The sequence below is a fragment of the Sinocyclocheilus grahami genome, unplaced genomic scaffold (genome assembly GCF_001515645.1).
Source record: "Sinocyclocheilus grahami isolate Dianchi unplaced genomic scaffold, SAMN03320097.WGS_v1.1 scaffold306.1, whole genome shotgun sequence".
Classification (NCBI taxonomy): Eukaryota; Metazoa; Chordata; class Actinopteri; order Cypriniformes; family Cyprinidae; genus Sinocyclocheilus; species Sinocyclocheilus grahami.
In genome coordinates this window covers 339,609-362,932 of record NW_015505485.1, presented here as the reverse complement: position 1 = coordinate 362,932, position 23,324 = coordinate 339,609, and the positions used below count along the sequence as shown (strand labels likewise).

The 23,324-nt window shown below is 37.1% G+C and overlaps 3 protein-coding genes across 3 annotated transcripts in view; 1 reads left to right on the top strand and 2 right to left on the bottom strand.

Moving 5' to 3' along the window:
* Positions 1–3,398, bottom strand: part of LOC107601447 (cyclin-A2-like) — a 5,844-nt gene extending 2,446 nt beyond the window's left edge. Inside the window, exons 1-5 of the mRNA XM_016293630.1 lie at positions 3,071–3,398; positions 2,713–2,955; positions 619–856; positions 410–516; positions 57–280 (exon numbers count right to left, since the gene is read on the bottom strand). Of these exons, the coding sequence (XP_016149116.1) occupies positions 57–280; positions 410–516; positions 619–856; positions 2,713–2,925 (782 nt within the window). The 5' untranslated portion in view covers positions 2,926–2,955; positions 3,071–3,398. The remainder of the gene's footprint in view (positions 1–56; positions 281–409; positions 517–618; positions 857–2,712; positions 2,956–3,070) is intronic.
* A 924-nt stretch (positions 3,399–4,322) lies between these two features.
* On the bottom strand, positions 4,323–10,567 carry LOC107601472 (Bardet-Biedl syndrome 7 protein homolog). Its single transcript, XM_016293651.1, has 19 exons — positions 10,047–10,567; positions 9,798–9,863; positions 9,220–9,282; positions 8,424–8,599; positions 8,108–8,294; positions 7,871–7,943; positions 7,663–7,779; positions 7,450–7,580; positions 7,257–7,341; positions 7,033–7,135; positions 6,711–6,903; positions 6,140–6,214; positions 5,980–6,045; positions 5,733–5,872; positions 5,473–5,637; positions 5,139–5,248; positions 4,902–5,005; positions 4,681–4,804; positions 4,323–4,471 (listed from the first exon to the last, which is right to left on the bottom strand). Exons 1-19 carry the CDS (start codon positions 10,080–10,082, stop codon positions 4,338–4,340), a joined length of 2,148 nt encoding a protein of 715 aa, XP_016149137.1. The 5' UTR covers positions 10,083–10,567; the 3' UTR covers positions 4,323–4,337.
* Positions 10,568–14,546: 3,979 nt separating this feature from the next.
* Positions 14,547–22,345, top strand: LOC107601470 (annexin A5-like). Its single transcript, XM_016293650.1, has 13 exons — positions 14,547–14,625; positions 14,843–14,877; positions 16,452–16,536; positions 16,724–16,818; positions 17,243–17,356; positions 17,514–17,604; positions 17,951–18,030; positions 19,032–19,082; positions 19,829–19,922; positions 20,008–20,103; positions 21,809–21,867; positions 22,081–22,203; positions 22,286–22,345. Exons 2-13 carry the CDS (start codon positions 14,875–14,877, stop codon positions 22,343–22,345), a joined length of 951 nt encoding a protein of 316 aa, XP_016149136.1. The 5' UTR covers positions 14,547–14,625; positions 14,843–14,874.
* The last annotated feature ends 979 nt before the right edge of the window (positions 22,346–23,324 follow it).

Here is a 23,324-nt window from a genome sequence, read left to right as displayed (position 1 = left end):
GGGGGTGGGGGGGGGGGGGGTTGTGCAGTCTGAGGCTTTAATGCAAAGATACTTACGAAGCCAAAAGCATAGCAGCTGTGCCCACCAGCTGTAGTTTTCCTCTCAGGACAGACATGGAAGACAAAAAGCGATCGATGTAGTTCACAGCCAGGTAGAGGGTCTCATTCTGGAGCTTGTACTCTTCTCCCACCTCCACCAACCAGTCCACCAGAATGGCTCGCATGCTGTTTGTGATGTCGGGCTGTTTCTTCATGTAACTTGCTTTTGGTTTTGACTTGACCTGCATGATTTATTAAAATAAATAACAAAAACACCCCCACCCACAACAACCATAAACATTGAGCCATGAAGTAGAGAACATGCATCATTAAAAGAGGAGCTTAAAAAGGAGAACTTAACACATCCTCACCTCCATTTCCCGCAAGTGTGCGTGTATTTCTGCCGCATAATCTGAGACCTCATTTACATTTGTGAACCTCTCCTCACTCTCAATTATCGACATATCCATAGGAGAATCTATGTATTAGAAAGAGTTGTACAAGTTGTATTTCGGGTTTTCTATAAAGTACAACAGAAGACAGTATAAGCATTGCATTTAACTGAAGTTGTTTCTCGTACCAAAACTGGCTTCCACGGGCAGATCGATAGTGGCGAGGGGCTGCCTTAGGCGGGTCACGGTGGGATTTAGTGTTAGAGGAGAGCAATCCATGGTTGCTCTTTTGGTAGATGGTTTCTTAGAGCATGCACCATCAGGCTCATCCACATGGATCTGAAAAGCAGGTGGCCTTGTGGAGGGCTTCTCTCCAAAACCGCCATGTTCTTCAGATTTGCATGCAATTATTTGGGGCCCAGAGACCTGTAAACCGAAAACTGGATTAGAGTGCTGGGGAAAACAGTCCTATACACTACATCGGTAATTGCAGGCCCTTTTTGCAGCAGCAGGTCAATTTGACCCATTTCAACTTTGAGTGGTTGGAAATACTGTTTTTTTTTTATTTATTTTTTTATTGAAATTGACCGATTTAAGGTCACAAAGACATATGCGAAGTATCTCTCTAACACTGTGATGTGGAATATGCATACAAATTTATAATACAAATCTGATGTATGGGAGTCAGTTTGACAATTATTAAAGGCAGCTGCACAGACCTGAAATAGTTTGTTAGCTTCTCAACTATACTCAGAGGGTAGTTATATTTATGCTTTCATCACATGCGTTCTCTGAAGAAACTTCACTGAAAGAGCAAGTTCAGTCCATGCATGTTTATTTCACTGGGAATTTAACCCAAAATCTTGCTGTCATGAGAACTGTTTGAGCTTCAGGAAAGCACACAAGTGCCTTTTTAACATGTTTGTTTAAAGTAAATAATAATTAAAGTTGAAATAGATTAAGATTCAATAAAAATAAAAAAAAGGATCTGATCTTTGGTGTGAGCGGCATGTTAAAAACTTGCTGTTTTTAATCCAAATTTTCATGGTGTGGTGACTCATGTTGGCGTAAATGTAACCCCACTCCAGAAAAACTGTACCCAGATTTTGAACAAAAAGGTGAACTTACACTTTGCACTAGAAACTGTGGATATGCACCTGTTGCAGTATTAAAGGGACAGCTGGCCAGAAATGGAAATGTACCAAAACGTAATTAATTCTCACATGGAAACAAATGTTAGGCAGAATGACAGCCTCAGGTCACAAATATTTGGCAGAACATCTTTTGTGGTCCACAGAATATGAACTCGTTTTTGGTGAACTACCCCTTTAACCACCCGACCCGGTTTCCTATGGTAGCAGTGAATGGGTTTGTAAAATGGCGGTCTGCGCATTGCGAGGGTTTGAGTGCGGACATTTAACACTGCATTTCATTTTAACCTGTGGCGCCATAAATGCAGTTTGACCCAAAAGGGTAGACAAAAGGTTACGAGATTTAGATTCGTGATTCAAAGGGACAACAAAGCCTGCGAGCACTTTGACTGGTTCAACTAAAGCAACGTTCAGTTCATCTAAAAAACTTGCTGTTTTTAATCCAAATTTTCATGGTGTGGTGACTCATGTTGGCGTAAATGTAACCCCACTCCAGAAAAACTGTACCCAGATTTTGAACAAAAAGGTGAACTTACACTTTGCACTAGAAACTGTGGATATGCACCTGTTGCAGTATTAAAGGGACAGCTGGCCAGAAATGGAAATGTACCAAAACGTAATTAATTCTCACATGGAAACAAATGTTAGGCAGAATGACAGCCTCAGGTCACAAATATTTGGCAGAACATCTTTTGTGGTCCACAGAATATGAACTCGTTTTTGGTGAACTACCCCTTTAACCACCCGACCCGGTTTCCTATGGTAGCAGTGAATGGGTTTGTAAAATGGCGGTCTGCGCATTGCGAGGGAATGAGTGCGGACATTTAACACTGCATTTCATTTTAACCTGTGGCGCCATAAATGCAGTTTGACCCAAAAGGGTAGACAAAAGGTTACGAGATTTAGATTCGTGATTCAAAGGGACAACAAAGCCTGCGAGCACTTTGACTGGTTCAACTAAAGCAACGTTCAGTTCATCTAACGTCAGTCAGTCAATGTTAAAAGTTAGCAATTGTTAAAGCAAAACACACTGATTATTAAACTAAATACTCATACGTGCTACAATTAAGCTGATGAAATAAGTCTATAATCGAAGCATATTTGATATTCGTGAGCCATGCGTGCTCTAACCTGTTTAGCGCCGCGCAGAACGGGCTGCCGTCGCTGATTGTTCTCCAGGGCGCCCAGAACAGTCCTGTTGCCTGGTTTAGGGTTGACATTTTCCCGGTTTTCAATTCGGTTCTTTGCTGCGCCGCGTAGCCGTGAAAGCATGTTTTCTTGGTTGTGAATATCTGCTCCCGAATCTTGAACCGCGCTTCCTTGTGTTTGACCGACAGATGACATCCTTACAGCAGCAGATCACCTCCAGTCGCCCTGCGAGATGGATCGATGGTTGAAAGCATTTAAACACCAGGGTTTGATGTTTTAACACGTTTGATCAAACACCACACACGTGAATAACCAATCAAGCGTGGATAAGCAGACTAACCAGGGAAACTGGTAGAAACGAGCTGTTGAAATCCGGACAAAAACACGATATAAACAGTCGCCAGCGGCGTTTTACAAAACCGAGATTCAAAAATAAATCATGCAACAATACTATCCTACAGAAATCGCGCCATGGCGGTGTGGAAAACCCTCAACACGGCACGGAGAGCTCACAAAAGAGGTTACTATGAAGTCGAACGGCGCCTTGTTGCTTTTTTTTATTTTATTTATTGCTGCTGCCTGACTTGATATTGTGGCTGTCTCAGTTCAAGTAGCCCGCGACTATTGAAACGGGCCAATCAGAATGCAGCAAATCCAAACGTCACTGATTATACGGAAGCCTGGAAAGTACAAACTGCGATTCTGCTTTTATTAAGCGAGCCGTTGAAAGTTACTTTCATTGGCTCAAAGGAATTTTGAAACTGTTTGAGCACAGTGTAAAATTTAAGCTCATGATGTCAAGTTTATACATAATATACAAACTCAAGAATTACAAGTATATAAATATACAGGGGTAAATCTTACATTTGGGGTAATGTTCTGACCAAGCAGTACTTAAAAAATACTGAAAATAAACAACATAAACAACTATAATCATTTTGAATATAAATAATATTTTCTATGTTTTTGGTACTTATGTTCACAATTTCTAATTTGTATAGCAAATAATCACTGTCTCTAATACTGCTGTCATAACCATCAAACCAAACATTGTTTTTCCCCCCTAAATAAAGCTAAATATTAAAATATGAATAACTGAAAGTTTGTATCTGGACTGAAAGACAAACAAAACAGACACATTTTTCATGACTTGTTGTTTTATTTCTGTAGAAATGCAACTAGACAATGGATGAGTTTAAAAAAAAACAACTGCAGTGACAAATAGTTTTTATGTTTATTACATTGAACATTTGAATTTGATTCTGTAATGGTACAATCAGCTTGATCCCTATAGAATACCAAATGTTTATTGAAAAAAACAAAATTCACAAAACACATTCCTAAAAAGTGCTTTAATTTTACATCCAAAACAGACACATTTTTCATGACTTGTTGTTTTATTTCTGTAGAAATGCAACTAGACAATGGATGAGTTTAAAAAAAAACAACTGCAGTGACAAATAGTTTTTATGTTTATTACATTGAACATTTGAATTTGATTCTGTAATGGTACAATCAGCTTGATCCCTATAGAATACCAAATGTTTATTGCAAAAAACAAAATTCACAAAACACATTCCTAAAAAGTGCTTTAATTTTACATTTCATTAAGCTTCACTGAAAAATTCCATCAATGAATCAAGTTCATAGTTGTTCAAAATTGCAAGCAGCTGTGAAACTTTTGTTTTGACATTTTGTCCTTTAAATTTGAACTTGTCGATGAACAGATCAGTGATCATACCTGTAAGAAAACACAAAATGGTTTGTTTACCCATAGATGTGTCATTATTTCTTGTGCAGACATCATCTGAATATACAGGGGTTGTGAGAAAAACATTATACATTAAACATCTTATAGAAATCTACAATACATGTGAATAATTTAACATGTAAAATTTCAAATAACATATTGTAAAATATCATCTCCCTTGCTCATCTGAATTCACTCACCATACAATCTTTCTAAGTGAGCTGGCTGTTTCTTATATTCTTCTAAGAGCTGGGCAGATTCATCCAGTATACTGCGATACTCTGGAATCAGAAAATCTGCATTCCCCTCATGCACCTGCAGCTCCTGCATACAATATACACACACATACACACACACACACACACACACTCTCAGTAGGCTTGTTTTTTTTAGCAGGGCTTTTTTAGTCTTTATGTTTTACCTTTAACGCATCAATAAGCTGAACTTTTTTGGCCAAAATCAGCTGATACTCTAGTTTGGGATGAATCATTTGAAGAGTATGGCTCACAGAGTCCTCATTCACCTCTGAAACCAACATAACAACCAACACAAAAAACACATATTAATTATATGTGATGCACAAAGAATTGAGATAACTGTAATCTGATATTAACATCGTCTCAGTTGAACCATTTAATAGATCAGTTTGTGAACTCACCGTAGGATATATTCAGATTGATTTTTCGCTTCGTGGCCTCTTTGGACAAAACATCCTTCAGTATGGATATGGTAGAAATGTTGTCTGATTTGAAGTTTGCCTCACCTTTACTGGAACCCATTACAAAAATGTATAAAGACTGATTACTGAAAACTTCCTCTAATAATGCAATCATCTAGTAGGATCTTTGTCCAACTGTAATAAATATATTTGAAATCATAATCAGCTCTTTTTTCAAAACAATCATATGCACATGAAGAAAAATAGTACTTAAAAATAGTACATTTACATTTCATAAATAAACATATTTGGATATTGAACAGGTAGGCCTCACCAATAGGTGGCTTCTAGATGTGTGCCCAAGAAAGTGTTCTGAAAGTAGAATGTGATGTTGTCTCCTGCTGGGGTTTTCTCTGGGACCTCAGGCAGACAGAAAACAACCCAGGAATGGATCTCTGCAAAACTGAACTGTCCTGTCAGTCTCAAGGTGTTCATGGGCCTAGTCATGAAGAGAGAATAACAGTAATGTTTAGCTGGCAGAATAAATGCATGATAAGAATTGTGTGATAAACCATTGTGTGTCTCTAAGCTCACCGTTCCTGATCAATTGCGTGTGTCCTCTGGTGGAGGGAAAGGGGTTTGATCTGGTATTGTCGAACCTGGCAGGTTTTGGGCTGAAGCCTTGGCGTCACGTAAGCCTGAAGGGTGCCATACTGACCCTCTATAGACCTCACCTTAGAGAAAAATCAGGACAAATGCTCAGATATATTGCCTACCTTGCAATATAAGAAAAAATACAATATACATTATTATATTGAAAATTATCTAAAGAAGTAGACACCTTCAGTTCCAGCCTAGTGGTATTTGCTTGGCACCTGTAGGTGGCGAGGAGGAAGTTCCCGTTTGACTGTGGGGTTAGATGAACAAACAAAGACAGTTTTGCAAACACATGTGATGTGGTCATTAAGTAAGCTTAATGATGTGGCACACAGGTGCTTTACCTCTGAATCACATTCGCTGAAGCTGACCACTGCTGAATTCTTATCAACATCCAACAGGTCAATGGGAACATCACTCTGTCGGAAACAAAAACACATGTAAGTGAATGTAAGGAAACTTCACAATGCTGAAATTACAAGACATGTAAAAATGATGTTGAATTACCGAAGATCTAAAATACAACTAATTAAAATGCATAGTTCCAGTTCTGACTTCCAGTTCAATGCTGACTGATTTATTGAGCACAAAATCAGCATATTCGACTGATTTCTGAAGGATCGTGTGACACTGAAGACTGGAGTAATGGCTGCTAAAAACACAGCTTTGCCATCACAGAAATAAATGTATAAATTATAAAAATGTTCAAATATATTCAAATGGAAAGAGTTATTTTCAAATTGTAGTAATAATTCACAATATTACTGACTTTACTATATTTTTGATCAAAGAAATACAGGCTTTATGAGCATAAGAGACTTCTTTCAAAAACACTAAAACAATCTTACCAACCCCAAACTTTTGAACAGTAGTTTATATAAATAAAAGCAAGATAAATTAGTGTATTGCTCTCACCTGTAGCAGCAAGTTGTCAATGGCGGTCTGCACCTCTAGTGTGAGGCTGTAGCTGGCATCATCCTGGCACAATGTGAATTTGTCATTGATGCTAAAGACTGGCACAGCGGACACTGCCGTGCTGGACTGAGAGCTCTGCTGGTATTTTTCTCTGCCCTGCAACACTTTCACCTGCAACTGCTCTAACTCTGCCCTGTACAAACACATGCATTACCAAACAAGGCATGTCAGAAGGTGTTTCAAAATCTATGTCAGTTTGGTAAACAGATTTTTGCTGTTTTAGACTCATCATCATGGCAGGAAACAACCGGATGTGTAGTACCTGAGTGTAGCCACCTTCCCCTGGGTCTCCCGGCTCATCTTGATCTCATCCCCCGGGCCTGCAACCATCTGCTGAGGCTCTGTGGTGAGTCCTGACACCCATCCTGGAAACCAGTCACATGACCTCTCAGTCAACACAGGTGAATGATATACTAACATCACCCACACAGTATTGTTCTTAGAAAATACATAGTAAAATGCTTTTATCAAACAGCCCCAGCTAACCTGTGTAAGTTGCTGTAAGAACTTCATCATACATATCCTTTCCGACGCAGCCACCCTGGATTGATGTGACACTCTCAGACAAAACCTTGTAAACAGGGAAAGACAATTACCACAACTGTAGTGCAGCAGAATTTAATTTGAGACAAAATGAGGGTGTTCCATATATCGCTTATCATTCAAATGTGACACTCACATTCTCAAAGCGCAGCACTGGCTCATTTGAACTGTCCAACCCATAGACCTCCACAGTCCCATCATCCCTTCCCACCAGAATGTCCTTCACACCATCACCAACAATGTCAAAAGTATCAATACAAAGCACACCTTGAAAACACCAAAACACCAATGCAAATTAGCATGGCTTCAATTTTTAATTTCAAATAACCCCTCACTATCTAATTCCCACCTCCTTTTTTCTTCTCATTATCCAGTTCCCAACTAGTAATGGGTCCAGATTTGGTAATCTGCACAAGACCTAGTTTCCCATCAGCTGTTCCATAAACAACTTCCTCACCACCCTTTCCTGAAGATCAAGATTGTATGCATCAAATATCCAGACTCAAAACAATACATTCTTTCACATTAAAATGAGTGAGCAGATTTTTAGCACATACCGCCATCTCTGTTGAGAAGTTCCAGAACAGTTGGAGGTCCGGGAACTTCTACGTCGTACTGAAGGTCGGAGCCCTGATGGAGCACAAAATGTAGGATGACTGTGGACTTGAGCATCATGAATTGGATATGGCCACCAAGTAAAGGATATCACGGCTACCAGTGATAGCTAAAGTATAATTGGGTAATAAAGTAGAGACAAAAGGTGGCCAACATGACTAGAGAGTGTTTCGGACTACCTGCAATACTCTAAGTACTCTGTCCTGGCAGGCCAGGATGGGCACAATGCGGCCCACAGTCTCCACAGGTAAACACAGGACGTCATTGATCTTGTCTCCTGACAGGTAGTAGTCCTGATCCTTGCAGTCACAGTAATGGTTATAAATGTAACTGGCACACACAAACAGATCTGCCCCTGAAACATGCCTGTGGGAAAGTAAGGCAGAACAAAAAGTGAAGCATCCAAAATGACACCGTGTTACGTGCATTATCAAATTTGCTAATATAGAAATACCCAAAGTTGAGAGAGTCTGAAAATCAAGAAGCAGATCTCACATGGCATTTATGCTCTCTGTTAGGTTGGCTTCAAATGTAAGAAACTGTTTGCCCTTTTTAGTATATCCTCTCACTTCAGAGCCAGAGCTCACAAAGATCTTTTCCTGTGGGGTTCCCAAAGCCCCTCCAAGCTCAAGTCTGGAGATCTTCTGTCCTGGTAGTGATTTGAACACAGGCTGACAAAAAAGACAGACATTTATTCTCCCATTGAGAAAAAATAACTTTGTTTGTTTATATTAATATACACACTACCATTCAAAAGTTTGGGGTCAATAAGGTTTTTGTATGTTTTTGAAATAAGTATCTTATATTTACCTTGGTTGCATTTATGTGATCAAAAATAGTAACATGGTAAAATATTAAAAAAATTTAAAATAACTGTCCTCTGATTTAATATATTTTTAAATGCAATTTATACCTGTGATGGCAAAGCTCAATTTTTAGCAGCCATTACTCCAGTCTTCAGTGTCACATGATGTTAGATGAATCACAATGATTTGGTGCTTGAGAAATATTTTTTATTATTATCAATGTTGAAAACAGTTGTGCTGCTTAATATGTTTGTGAAGACCATGGTTTTTCTCAGGATTTGTTGATGAATATAAAGTTCAAAATAAAAGTATTTTATCATTTAAATCAAAACATTTAATAATATCATAAATGCCTTTACTGTCACTTTTCATCAATTTGATGAATCCTTGCTGATTTTACAGTATTATTCCCTTCCAACATCTGACCGACCCTAAACTTTTGAATGCTTGTGCACACTAAAACAGGAAACACTTCTGATAAATACCACAGCCTCCCCTTTTTTCATTCCAAAACAGGTCACAACACCATCATAATCTGCAACAACCACCTGAAATGAGAAAACGACACACTAGCATCACCAGATACAACAACAGGTTGCTTATAGACATTGCTCCCTGTTTAACTGAGCGGGGGAGAAATGTCAAGCACATGCTCAAATAAAAAGAACATGTCGCATGCTCTTTCACAAGTGGGATCTAATCTCCAGAGGCCTTGTTTTACAAAGTAACCCCCTGAAAAAGTCTAAAGCAGTCCTTGAAACTATGGAACGTTCATAAGACTGTACATTTTAGTTATGGATATTAATACCTGATTTCATATACTTGCAGCAAGTTTTAAGATAGAACTTTCTGTTAAAAGAATATTCCTTGCGTTTACTGATTACTGATAATGTAATGTAGTTTTTTTTTTTGCATAACTGTCAGCACTGTGAGGAATGAGTAATATTATTTGTGTTATAAGATGTATGGTATTGGTAATAATGATTTTCTGTGAACAGATGATTTTCACAAGCTTGATTTACACTAAACCTGGAATATTCTTTTATAAGGGATGCAGATATACCTTTTGAGTTGCTTTTCGCCCCACAGTTGGGAGAAGTTTCATGGTTTTTTGAGAAGTCACTCCAACCTGAGACAACATAGATGACATGGCCATTAGTAAATTTCCTTTCTGATAATTAATAATATATAAAATACCTAAGTGGCTCAGTCACAGGCCTTACAAGTGTGCATTTTAAACGACCGAGTGCACATATGCCATCACTGTAAATCACAGCGGATATGCAAATACATAGAGATGTTGAGACCTTACCTGGAGATAATCAACGTGATTTAAGTTCAACTCCATTTCGTTTGTCAGAATAATCACTCCACAGATCCCTTTGAATTGTGACAGCTTAACCGTTTTCTGTTTAGCGTTGATATTGAAGATGCCCCAGAGTAGTTCTGTGTAATTAATTCCCCAAGAAGGTACTTTGAAATAGAAATCTGTATTTCGAGTTCTTCCAATGGACACAGTGGTCCTGACTAGTCGTCACAACCGGCTGGATTATCCTGCGGATTAGTCAACGTTAGTTAGCGGCTGATTCTGCTGCAGATGAAGTGGCTAACGTTAGCTGTGTCCGTTGGTCCGCTTTACAAGACAATTCAAAGTCGCATTTCTATGTAAAAAAAAAATAAATTAAAAAAAAACTATGCTGCCTTTTCATACACATTTATCCAAACGATATGCTTCGCGGACAAACATAAAAAAATCTGTCTAGGTACAGCAGCAGCAAAAGTGTTTTTGTTTGCAGCTAACACGTTGCCTCAGCAGCGCCATGTTTGTCAGCCTCCCAAACCACCTCTGGTTACCATGGTAACAGCAAGCGTAATAAGATTAGTTCAAACCACTGAAAAATATTTGATATTCTAATCAAGTCAAAAAGCATTCGAGCAGTTTTTTCCCCCTGATGCCCTAAAAACCTGATAAAAACAATAAATAATTTCCCCAGTTTCCTGTTTCCAGCAGTTTCTATTTTTTCCCTAGTGCCCTAATAATTGAAACAATGAATTAAATAAATGTAAATATTAAAAATAAATAAAACATGTGTTCGAATAATTATTTAATTAATTATTCCAACTCAGGTTTTTAGTTTTATTTTGCTGATATGAAGCATACAAGCATCGCTTGAAGCATATGTCAACAAATGCTTTTAGTATGTCTTCAGATAATAATAAAACTATCTTGGAGAAAGAGCCCTGCTGAAAAGACATACATAAAATAATACATTTGTTTTCTGGTTTTATGAGTAGTTGGTATCCCAGACTGGTCAAGCTGGGTTGGTGACCAGCCAAACCATCTAAGGCTGGTTTAAGAAACCAAGGTTACATCATATTGATCTTTTGTTGTTGTTTTTTCAGACATACACACATTGATTTCTATTGTTTTTTACACTAAGCTGTGATGATATTTTCTATCTCTAAACTTACTTAAACCTTTCTACATTTAGAGATTTTCACTATTACATTATTAAGCATGTTTAATAGCGATTTTAGTTTTTTTTTTGGGGGGGGGGGCATTTTGGTCTCACACACACAGGAGTGTATGAAGGGGCGTGAATGTGACTCAACAGTAGGAGGGGGCGCAGCTGCAGAGAGGACTTCAAGCATTATTCTCTTTTTGCACAACACCACAGAGACAGCACGCTTCCTTCTGGATAATAAATAAAGATTTAATGACAGAGGGACATCAAGGACACTTGTCGTGGATAAATCTTACACACCAATGTGAACTGAACTATCACACTGCTTGATCTGAGGATTCAAAGAACTACAGTAGTTTTATGCAATTTTATTGCAACTGATGCCCTCCCCGAGGAGGTTCCTGGTGGCGTCCACCTCTTTGCCTCTTACAGCGGGATGGGGCTGGAACTTAAGTGTGTATGTGGGGCTCTTCACAGTATTGCTGCTTCTGATGGGACTTCTTCTGTGGATGCTGTTTAAACAGCTCAGGAACTCTATAGGCAATAGCACCCTTCAGCCACATCTGGGATCCTGCAGACATCATCGTGTTCTGAGAGAGAAACATCATGGATAAAGATGTTATTCTCTTTTTGCACAACACCACAGAGACAGCACGCTTCCTTCTGGATAATAAATAAAGATTTAATGACAGAGGGACATCAAGGACACTTGTCGTGGATAAATCTTACACACCAATGTGAACTGAACTATCACACTGCTTGATCTGAGGATTCAAAGAACTACAGTAGTTTTATGCAATTTTATTGCAACTGATGCCCTCCCCGAGGAGGTTCCTGGTGGCGTCCACCTCTTTGCCTCTTACAGCGGGATGGGGCTGGAACTTAAGTGTGTATGTGGGGCTCTTCACAGTATTGCTGCTTCTGATGGGACTTCTTCTGTGGATGCTGTTTAAACAGCTCAGGAACTCTATAGGCAATAGCACCCTTCAGCCACATCCGGGATCCTGCAGACATCATCGTGTTCTGAGAGAGAAACATCATGGATAAAGATGAAAAAAAATAGACTTTGGAGGATTTGCATACAGCTCTGACTTCTGAAACTGCTGGACAATGAAAGATGTGACAGCAAACACTGTGCTTTGGAGGGATGAAAAAATGAAAAACTGTAATGAGGACTTTTAAAGCTTTGCAATGGAAATGTGAGATGTATTTTCTGACTATGTATTCATCTATAGCATGGCAGATGCTTTATATGTTTTAGCAGACACTATTCTGTTTCAGAAACGTGTGTTTTCTTTTAAAGATAAAAATGTTACTCTGACGTCAATTCTTTGTAAAAAATAGATACATGCAAAGTTAATTTATTTACTAGACAGAGTTATAATACCATTAATTCAACCTAAATTAGTTTGTAGAAATCCAATACTATTCACTCACACAAAATCACACATGCACATTTTATAAAAGATTAATTAAAGGATCAGTCAATATCTCTGCTAACTAGTTTCAGGGCAAGAATAGATTTTTCTCCCTACTGTTTGTCAATGGTATGAAGAGGGTTATTTATAAATAAAAGAGTGGAATCAATTATGTTGCATATTGAGAAAATGTCTTAAATGAAAGATGATTTTCCATAACGCAACTCTGAATTCCTTTTGGAATTGCTAACTAGCAATGGAGACCTGCCACACTCAATGCTGTTTAATGTTCAAATATAATGTTTGTGTTGCTGATAACACTGTAAAAGAAATGTGCCTTTTATATATCCTTTTTTCCTGCGTTCTTGTATTTCTTTCAGTAGTACTTTATTGTTCTTTCTTTGGCACACTGAATGAAGTTAAATAAACCTAAATTATGCTGGAGACGGAGAAAATAATATTTCTCTAAAAATGTTAAAGGTTACATAAAGGTAAAAACAAAATGAAAACCATAAAGCACTAATGTCAAAACCAAAAGGTTAATAGCAATGCTCACACCTTGATTTTCACATGGAAGAAAGATCCATTTATTAAGAAGTGTTTCTAAAAATGTATTTCAATTTGCATACGTGTACACATGGTTCAATCAGCATTATAACAATCAGTGGGCTAGTAAAACATCTTCAACAATGAATCCCAATGAAGTCAGCTCTGTTGCTTTTATTAAACCATTCACAGGGTGTGTGTTTATGTGCATGAGGCAAGTGAGAAAATTAAATTCACACCACACTGCATACTTGAGCAATTTAACCAAACAAACAGCAGGGTTCTTCTATTTGATGAGGGATACTTATGGTATGAGTGAACGTAGGTGCACTTCAGGCACTGATGCATTAGTCATTTATTAATAATTATTAATATAATTATTCCTGTCTCTCTCTGGCAGGAAATGAGTATGCTTTATTTACATAACACAGAAAAATATGGTTTATTTTGCTGTGTTGAAGTGGTTATAAATCACATAAATGAAATAAGCATATCATTAAAAGGCACTGACAAAAACATAATTCTTTAAGGAAGGCTCAAGCAATATATCGACTATATTGCCCATCAATCAGTTTTCAGAGAGGGCTTCTCAGTGCTCTGGTTATTACTTCTGTCACAGCCTGATGTTGCTATAATGAATAATTTTCAAACTATTGATTATGTTCAAAGCTGAGCAAACATTATCTGAACTTCATCTAAAGAAAACATGTATAATACCTTTAGTATGCACGCAACCAAAAAAATTCAACATATACAGTTGCACCAAACTAGCTAGAATTTTATCAAAGTATGCAAAAAGCTAAAAATAATATTTATATTATTACATATATATTTTGTATAACTGTTTTACTACATAACTATTTTGATAGCTACGAAATTATTCAAGACAAAGAAGTCATTTTATTTTTGTTTTCTTTAAAATGTAATTTCTACTACAGAATGTTATCAATTGTGAAACATAATTTGAGATGTGATGGAAATTACATTGTTGTAATGTAGCAAATGACACAATTGTTCGGGTGATGCATATAGACCTAGTGTTGAAATTCAATAGTTAGAGGGGGAAAAAAAGTATTTAAAAAAATATATTTAAGGTTAAAAAATGCCCAAATTTAGCCCTTTACTGGCCACTTGTGGACGATTGGAGTTTTGCTGTAAAAGAGTTTCAAAAATACGCATCTCCTGGTCATTTCTATAACAATTTACTTATTTTGAATAACAGTAATTAAAATTCTTTTGTCTACAAAAAAATGAGAAATATAAATTCCCTTAGACACGAACATCGAATATAAAGCCTCCAGCTACTGACAACTATCGACTCTGTTCTGCACGTCAGTCAAGATGATTGACAGCTGGTTTTGAGGGCGTGTCCTACATCCCGCTACATCAACTTCGCTCGCTGACTGTTGACACGCGCCAGAAGTCTGACCTCTCGTGCACAGGTGACTGAATACTTCAACAGGTAGGTATATTCGCTGTCCTGAACAGATAACGTATTGTTACAGCGTGGCTTAAATAAGTAGCCTAAATGACAGGAATTATTGATGAACATACTTAAAGTCATTTAGCTACACAATTGTCGATTCTAGGACCTGTAATTTCACATCACAACGTAACGAGTTTCAATCATTGGTGAATTGGTCTGATAATGATAACTTTATGTACTTTCCTCCCCACAGAACTTCACATAGTACTGCCTGTACCTGTACAAATGGTAAGAGTTGAGCTGCATTTGTATTATTTTGCATTTGTTACATGGAATTTGTAAGCACACCACAAGCAGTCGATTAAACGGTGATCAAATAATGATTATGCTTTAAATAGAATTTCACAAGTAATATTTGAAAATGTATATCACCATTTGTATCAATATTAACATTTTAATTTATGATGAGTTTTATTAGGCTAATTTGGGACTTTGTCTTGTGTCATGTTTTGCTGGCTTAACTCTAAGCTTATAACATTAATGTTGGTTGAAGTTTTTTTTTTATCAGTTTAACTAATAGTTTAACCAGAAGTATACAAATACAAGTATTAGCCTATTATAACTGTAATAATCATAAATAAATAAAGGGGCCAGTTTTCCACATACATTAATTCCCATAAACAAGAATAAGTTATCAGGTCTATGTTGGCATGGTGACCATTGTCATGGAGGTTAAGGTGATGGATGATTGGATTACAGCAGATGAGACCTGTGTCAGATCAGACTGAGGAAACCCACCGAATAGGTCACTGTAGCTTTATCATCCCACACCTGCCACCAAGCAAACACCCATATACTGTAGTTCATCCACAAGGATTAGCCATGCTTGGGCTGGCATATTGTGTGTTGTTTCTTAATAGTTTAATGCTACGACATGGGCCGTTTTACAAGGTGATGTGATTCTAAGACAATCCTATGTGTGTTGTTGTTGTAGCACTTTATTATAGACAGCATAAGAGCAAGGAAAGGTTAAAGCTACTGCTTTTGGTATTAAATTGGACCGAAGGTCCTGGGGTTAACTGCTCCCTAACTTTCAACCTGAACGTGAACCCTAAAGCCGAACCCTATACCTTATCTCATCCTTCACCACGGCACTATCATTAACCTGAGCTGCAATCTTGGTCTATCTTTAATCAGTCGTGTATGGATTAACATTTAACATTTACAGCGATACTATATACTGTGTGTATATAGTGCTTACAGAGGTTTTAAAGGGTTACCAGAAAGATACAATTACAATGTAAACAAGAATTGTTAATATATGGTTGCTTCTGAGAGCACATTTATTGCAAACAGTTACCACAATTATTGGTTCATATCTGTGTGCTAAACTATATATTCCATATTTCCACATGATAATGATGAAAGACACAAGCCATTGCAAGCATGAGGTTTAATAAATGTGGTTTATGTTTCTCATATTCTCAAACACCTGCGCTGGCTAATCCATTCAGAATGCACCTGCTCCACATGTCTTCATGTTTTTTAGTGCCTTGAATTATATATCTTAATTATTTCTGTTTGGCATTTTCCTATTTAGCCTGCAAATACCCAAACTTGATTTTCTGCTTCTGGTTCAATATCAAAAATATTTTGCCCTGCAAACTTCATAAAGTCTTTTCTGATGTGAGAACATATCCGATAACCAGTAAGGGCAGAAAATCATTTTGTTCATGTTGTTCATGTTGGTGAACCTTCAAAGAATATTTGTAGTTAACCTGACACATTATGCATTTTAGAACAGAACCATATGTCAGTCTCAATTATATTATATTATGATTCTGATTTTGTATTTTCTGCAGGCAACCCGAGGAAGTGTGAAACCCTTTGTGAACTTCAATGCAAAGCATGATGCAGAAGTTTTGCGCAAGGCCATGAAAGGGATCGGTAAGTTTGACAAATCAGACCTTTAAGAGAGTTCACCCATTTTTGTTAAGATCTCGGTGTTTTTTCTGTTTCTGTTCGTATGGCCAGTTAGAAGGGACTCCCTAAAGAAAAACATCTTCAGCTCACTCTTACACTATAGCTTACTTTCGTCCGCTTCTATAAGCTGGTGTGGATGCTTTATTTTCAGGCACTGATGAAGATGTCATCCTCATGTTATTGGCAGCTCGCAGTAATGCGCAGAGACAGGAAATAAAAGCAGCCTATAAAAAGGCTTTTGGCAAGGTGAGCAAATTACATTATTATCTTGTGTCAGACCAGGAATACTCAGTTTGTTGAATCTAAATTATGTAAAAATGTCTTTTCACTGTAAGTACATGCTCTTCTGAAAATTATAACACAATAAAATGCTGTTCAAAATGTAGACAAAAGGTATTCAAGCATGATTGTTGTTCGATTCAAATACTTGGAAGCACTGCTGTGCATCAATAGCAGTACATCAAGATTATTCATTTGGACTGTTGTTTTGCATGCATCCTCTTATTGATGTTGATATAATTCAGTGCCGTCATGAATGTCTAAAACAATGTTAAAATGCTAATGAGTTTCACATCTCCAGTTTAATGGGCAATATATTTTCTTCTGTTTCTTGGCTTATGTTCTCTCTCTCTCTCTCTCTCTCATTTGCTTATTTTGTCCCTTTCTACAGGATCTGGTGAAAGACTTAAGGTCAGAGCTTGGAGGGAAGTTAGAGGATCTCATTGTGGCCCTCATGTTTCCATCCACAATATATGATGCACGTGAACTCCATAAGGCCATCAAGGTAATGTCAAACATTTCCATCTTCTATGGGATATAATAAAAAACTAGAAAAAGAAAGAATAGAAAACACATTGTTGTGAAAATGCTTTTACATTATGATAAACTTGAGCCTGTCTCATCTCAGAGTGGTTATCTTTTAATTTTTTATTTTCTTACAGGGAGTGGGTACAGAGGATGAAGTTTTAATTGAGATCCTGGCATCCAGGACATGTGATGAGATGAAAGATATTGCCAAAGCTTACAAGAAAGGTAATATTCAATGTGCAGGCACAGGCATGGCTGAAATTAAAATGTCCCATTATTGTAAGATTGATACATGAACATGTCCATTTATATTTACTTTGAACACTCAAAATAATTAATTTCAAATGGTAAGGGACAATTTTTTTTTGTAAAACTGTGGGTTTCTCTTCTCCAAAGATGCCTTACTGTTTGTATTGCAAACAAACAGTCCATATGGAGCACACATCTCTACAAGGCATCACTGTTACAACTGATCCCTTCCCATTAGACTATTCCAATGGGACCAATAAGCAGCAATTGTCGAGATAAGTGTGAACTGTCAATAGATCCCGTCTCATGTGTCTTGACCTAGAATATGGAAGCAAGCTGGAAAAAGACATCATGGGTGATACGTCAGGACATTACCAGAGGTTGCTGGTGATCCTTGCACAGGTAAAAAAAAATAAAATCTAGTATAATTTCCAGCAAAAATAACATGATATATATAATTTCTCATGATATATATCATTATTAAATTACCAATATATAAAATTACTCATACTGTGATATACGATTTCAGTCATTGTGCTGATCATGGCCAGAGGTGGGAGAGGATGCTTAAAAAAAGGTAGAGAGATGAAACAGAGCAGCTTGCTCTTGGAATGATAACATGAGCAGCAGTGAAGTCATCCTTAAGTAATTAAAACAGCTCTTGAGTTAATGTTGTTGAGAAGATTAAATGGTTCTCAGGTTTCTCTTCTCCAAAGATGCCTTACTGTTTGTATTGCAAACAAACAGTCCATATGGAGCACACATCTCTACAAGGCATCACTGTTACAACTGATCCCTTCCCATTAGACTATTCCAATGGGACCAATAAGCAGCAATTGTCGAGATAAGTGTGAACTGTCAATAGATCCCGTCTCATGTGTCTTGACCTAGAATATGGAAGCAAGCTGGAAAAAGACATCATGGGTGATACGTCAGGACATTACCAGAGGTTTCTGGTGATCCTTGCACAGGTAAAAAAAATTAAAATCTAGTATAATTTCCAGCAAAAATAACATGATATATATAATTTCTCATGATATATATCATTATTAAATTACCAATATATAAAATTACTCATACTGTGATATACGATTTCAGTCATTGTGTTGATAATGGCCAGAGGTGGGAGAGGATGCTTAAAAAAAGGTAGAGAGATGAAACAGAGCAGCTTGCTCTTGGAATGATAACATGAGCAGCAGTGAAGTCATCCTTAAGTAATTAAAACAGCTCTTGAGTTAATGTTGTTGAGAAGATTAAATGGTTCTCAGGGGTAAAGTGTGGGTAATTCTATATTGGAGTTTACCAGGTTAGGGAAAATTCCACGCCCCATCTCAGCATATGCGGTGATGGAGGAGGGCTGATGTTTCTCTGACCTTGGTTTATATTTCTATTCCTGTACTCAGGGAAACAAGGAGGAGGGAGTGGATGAGAGCAAAGTGGAGAAAGATGCAAAGGTAAAGTTCATAGTCAGACTTTTGGATGATTAAACACTCATAAAGTATTGTGAATGTCTTAAAGAGACAGTTTACCCTAAAAATTTGTCATAATTTACTGCTTATTCTAAAATTATATGACTTTCTTTATTTTGTTGTACAAAGAAAAATGGATATGAACAGTTTAAACATTATAGTTTTAAAGTTGAGTTAAAAGTAAATATGTAAAGAAACAATGTCATTTTTATTTTGTGTGATTTTTGTCATTTACTCACCCTCCTATTGTTTCAACCTTGCAATATCTTCTTTTTTCCTGTGAAATACAAAAGATGTTAGGTAGAATACCAAAGCATCTTTTTTTTCCATGCAAAGTGGATGGTGAGTTATACTCTGAAGCTCCAGAAAAGACAAAAACCCCATAAAAGCAGTCTATGACTGATTCACGTTATTACAAGTCTTCTGAAACAATATGATTCATTTGAGCTTTTATGGTGCTTTCTTGTCCTTCTAGTAGCTTGGTATTGTAAATCACAATCCACTTTTATTATAATCAACAGATGCTTGTGCATTGTGCTTAATATCTCCTTTTGTGCTTCACAACTTAAACTGAAAGAGTTTTGAATCCATTGTTATAAACTGTACCCAGTTGTTTGGATTAATCATTAGTGTTGCGTATGAATGTTGATGTAAACATGGAAAAGACGTAACTGGATTCTTAGGTTTAAGTTGCGAACCTTAGAAGTGTTTGTTCATTGATCGTGTTTCAGGAGCTGTTTGCTGCTGGAGAGGAGAAATTCGGCACGGACGAGGACAAGTTCATCAACATACTCGGCAACAGGAGCGCGGAACACCTGAGAAAAGGTGCATATTTGTGTGTTCAACGCCTTTTGATGCATTCAGACTGCCTTGAAGGGCCATCCTAATGGCTTTGGTGTACCTGTTTCAGTGTTTGATGCCTACAAAAAGATTGCCGGCTGTGACATTGAAGAGAGCATAAAAGATGAGTGCACTGGGAACCTGGAAGCACTGCTGCTGGCTGTGGGTACGAAAATCCCTGCTGTGTGGCTAAACGTACGAGTTTGTTTGCTATTTGGTCGGACTGAACCATTACTCTATGATGAAACTTAAAACAATAGTTCCCCCAAAGTTCTGTCTGGTAAAATAGATTTAATTTCTTGAATAAAAAGGTCAACTAAGAAGATCACGAGATCCAAGAAAATGCAAAGGAAAGTGATACTCACCATGTCATTCTAGGACTGTGTGCTGTTATTCTTCTGTGGAAGAAATTTTTAGAACATTTTCAAACAACTATGGTCCAATAAAAAAAATAACAAAAGGGCAAAAAAAAGAAGAGAAGAGAAGAGAAGCAAAACACACAAATTTGTCAAAATTTTACTTTTGAAGATAATCTGTGAAATCAACCTGAATTTCAGTCTGTTCCTCACATAAAGGCTTGTTAAGGTCACTTGATGTTGTATGACGATGAAGAGAGCATAAAAGATGAGTGCACTGGGAACCTGGAAGCACTGCTGCTGGCTGTGGGTACGAAAATCCCTGCTGTGTGGCTAAACGTACGAGTTTGTTTGCTATTTGGTCGGACTGAACCATTACTCTATGATGAAACTTAAAACAATAGTTCCCCCAAAGTTCTGTCTGGTAAAATAGATTTAATTTCTTGAATAAAAAGGTCAACTAAGAAGATCACGAGATCCAAGAAAATGCAAAGGAAAGTGATACTCACCATGTCATTCTAGGACTGTGTGCTGTTATTCTTCTGTGGAAGAAATTTTTAGAACATTTTCAAACAACTATGGTCCAATAAAAAAAATAACAAAAGGGCAAAAGAAAGAAGAGAAGAGAAGAGAAGCAAAACACACAAATTTGTCAAAATTTTACTTTTGAAGATAATCTGTGAAATCAACCTGAATTTCAGTCTGTTCCTCACATAAAGGCTTGTTAAGGTCACTTGATGTTGTATGACGAGCTGCATAACTTTAATAACAGCATACAGGTTAAGAACAACATGAGGGTGAGTAAATAATGACACTGGTGGGTGAACTATCCTTTTAACTGAAATTTAAAAATGAGTGCACTGGGAACCTGGAAGCACTGCTGCTGGCTGTGGGTACGAAAATCCCTGCTGTGTGGCTAAACGTACGAGTTTGTTTGCTATTTGGTCGGACTGAACCATTACTCTATGATGAAACTTAAAACAATAGTTCCCCCAAAGTTCTGTCTGGTAAAATAGATTTAATTTCTTGAATAAAAAGGTCAACTAAGAAGATCACGAGATCCAAGAAAATGCAAAGGAAAGTGATACTCACCATGTCATTCTAGGACTGTGTGCTGTTATTCTTCTGTGGAAGAAATTTTTAGAACATTTTCAAACAACTATGGTCCAATAAAAAAAATAACAAAAGGGCAAAAGAAAGAAGAGAAGAGAAGAGAAGCAAAACACACAAATTTGTCAAGTTTTCTGAAGCTATTTTCTGTGAGGAATGGACAGAAATTTGACTTTTGTAACAATTTTACTTTTGAAGATAATCTGTGAAATCAACCTGAATTTCAGTCTGTTCCTCACATAAAGGCTTGTTAAGGTCACTTGATGTTGTATGACGAGCTGCATAACTTTAATAACAGCATACAGGTTAAGAACAACATGAGGGTGAGTAAATAATGACACTGGTGGGTGAACTATCCTTTTAACTGAAATTTAAAACTAATTTTTCTCTCTCTCCCCCTTTTAGTTAAATGTGCAAAAAGTGTGGCTGCTTATTTTGCTGAATCTGTTCGAGAGTCTATGCGGGTAAGAAGGCTTATTTCCATGAGATTCTCATCAGTTTTCCCCCCCTCTGACGATCATGAATTGGATCATTTGCTGCTCATTTTGTATTATCAAATGCTGACACTTCAAGTGGAAAAATAAAAACTATTTATGGCCTGTTTATTAAATGAGTGTGTTGGTCTGAATGATAATGAAACAACTGATTTCACACATTATTGGTTTGTTTATTGACAGCGTGCCGGCACTGATGATGAGACTCTCATAAGGATCATGGTGTCCAGGAGTGAACGAGATATGCTGGACGTCAGAGCAATATACAAGAAGAAGTATGGAGAATCACTCTATAACACCATACAGGCAAGTTATGCAAACACACACACACACACACACACACACACACACAGATAAATCTTAGCATTGTTTTTGCCACTATTTTTAGGAAGACTCTGAAGGAGATTACCAGAAGGCCCTGCTCTACCTGTGTGGTGGTAATGATTAGAAAGAGTATTTTGTGATAATTATTTACATCAGTTTATATGATCTTATATGACTTTTTTTTCATTTGTGTTTATTTCGACATCTTTTATGTTTTATGGTTTGAGAATAAGTAGTTTCAGTGTTTGAGAATAGAGGAGGGTATTCTGTAATGATTTTGGTGTGATGTTTGTGTATTGATTCTTTAACAGAATTTGGTGGTTTCAGACTGGTTAATAAATTGTTTTGATTGATGCATTCTTTCAAAATTGTGTGAAGACTTTGAAAATAAAAATGTTATGGACCAATGGCGTGTACGAGGGGGGGTGGGGGTGGGGTGGTCGAGCCAGTGCCCTTTGGTCCGATCTAGGTGCCCCTGGACTGCGATTTATACCGAGGGGGACCAGCGAGTTTGCCCTCATAACACCACTACTCGCATGCCCCTCCGGAGGTCTGTGCACGCGAACCATATTAATGTTTCGTAAAGTCTTTATGCAGTTTTTATGCAGTTCCTTGTTTTGTTTCTGTCGCTCAAAATAATAAATTTTCCACTAGATGGCAGTATTGCTCTAACAAATCTTCCATATTCTCCTATTTTGACCCATCAAGAGCAATTTTTCTTGAGACTGTTTCCTCCCGCATAAATATTAACATTCTAAAATATTTTATTCTTAAGTTAAACAAACTTACAACAGCCTCATTCACACAAATTCAAAACTGCTGAAGAGATAGGCAAGGGAGTTAACAAGAGTAATGGTCCTTCCATGAGAAAACAAAAAACAGGTAACTTTTATTTGATTTTATTTCATAATCTCAACACAATATGACAGATTTGTCACTGCGGTTTCAAATCAAGACATCCACATTTTTTTATTTAACTAAAATTTTCCACAATACTTAATTTGTAGAGAGTGTTTGGGAAATTTAATAAGTAATTTTCACCTTAAATAAAACTAATATTTTACTTCATACATTATCATGGACACTGGATGCTACTGTTAAAT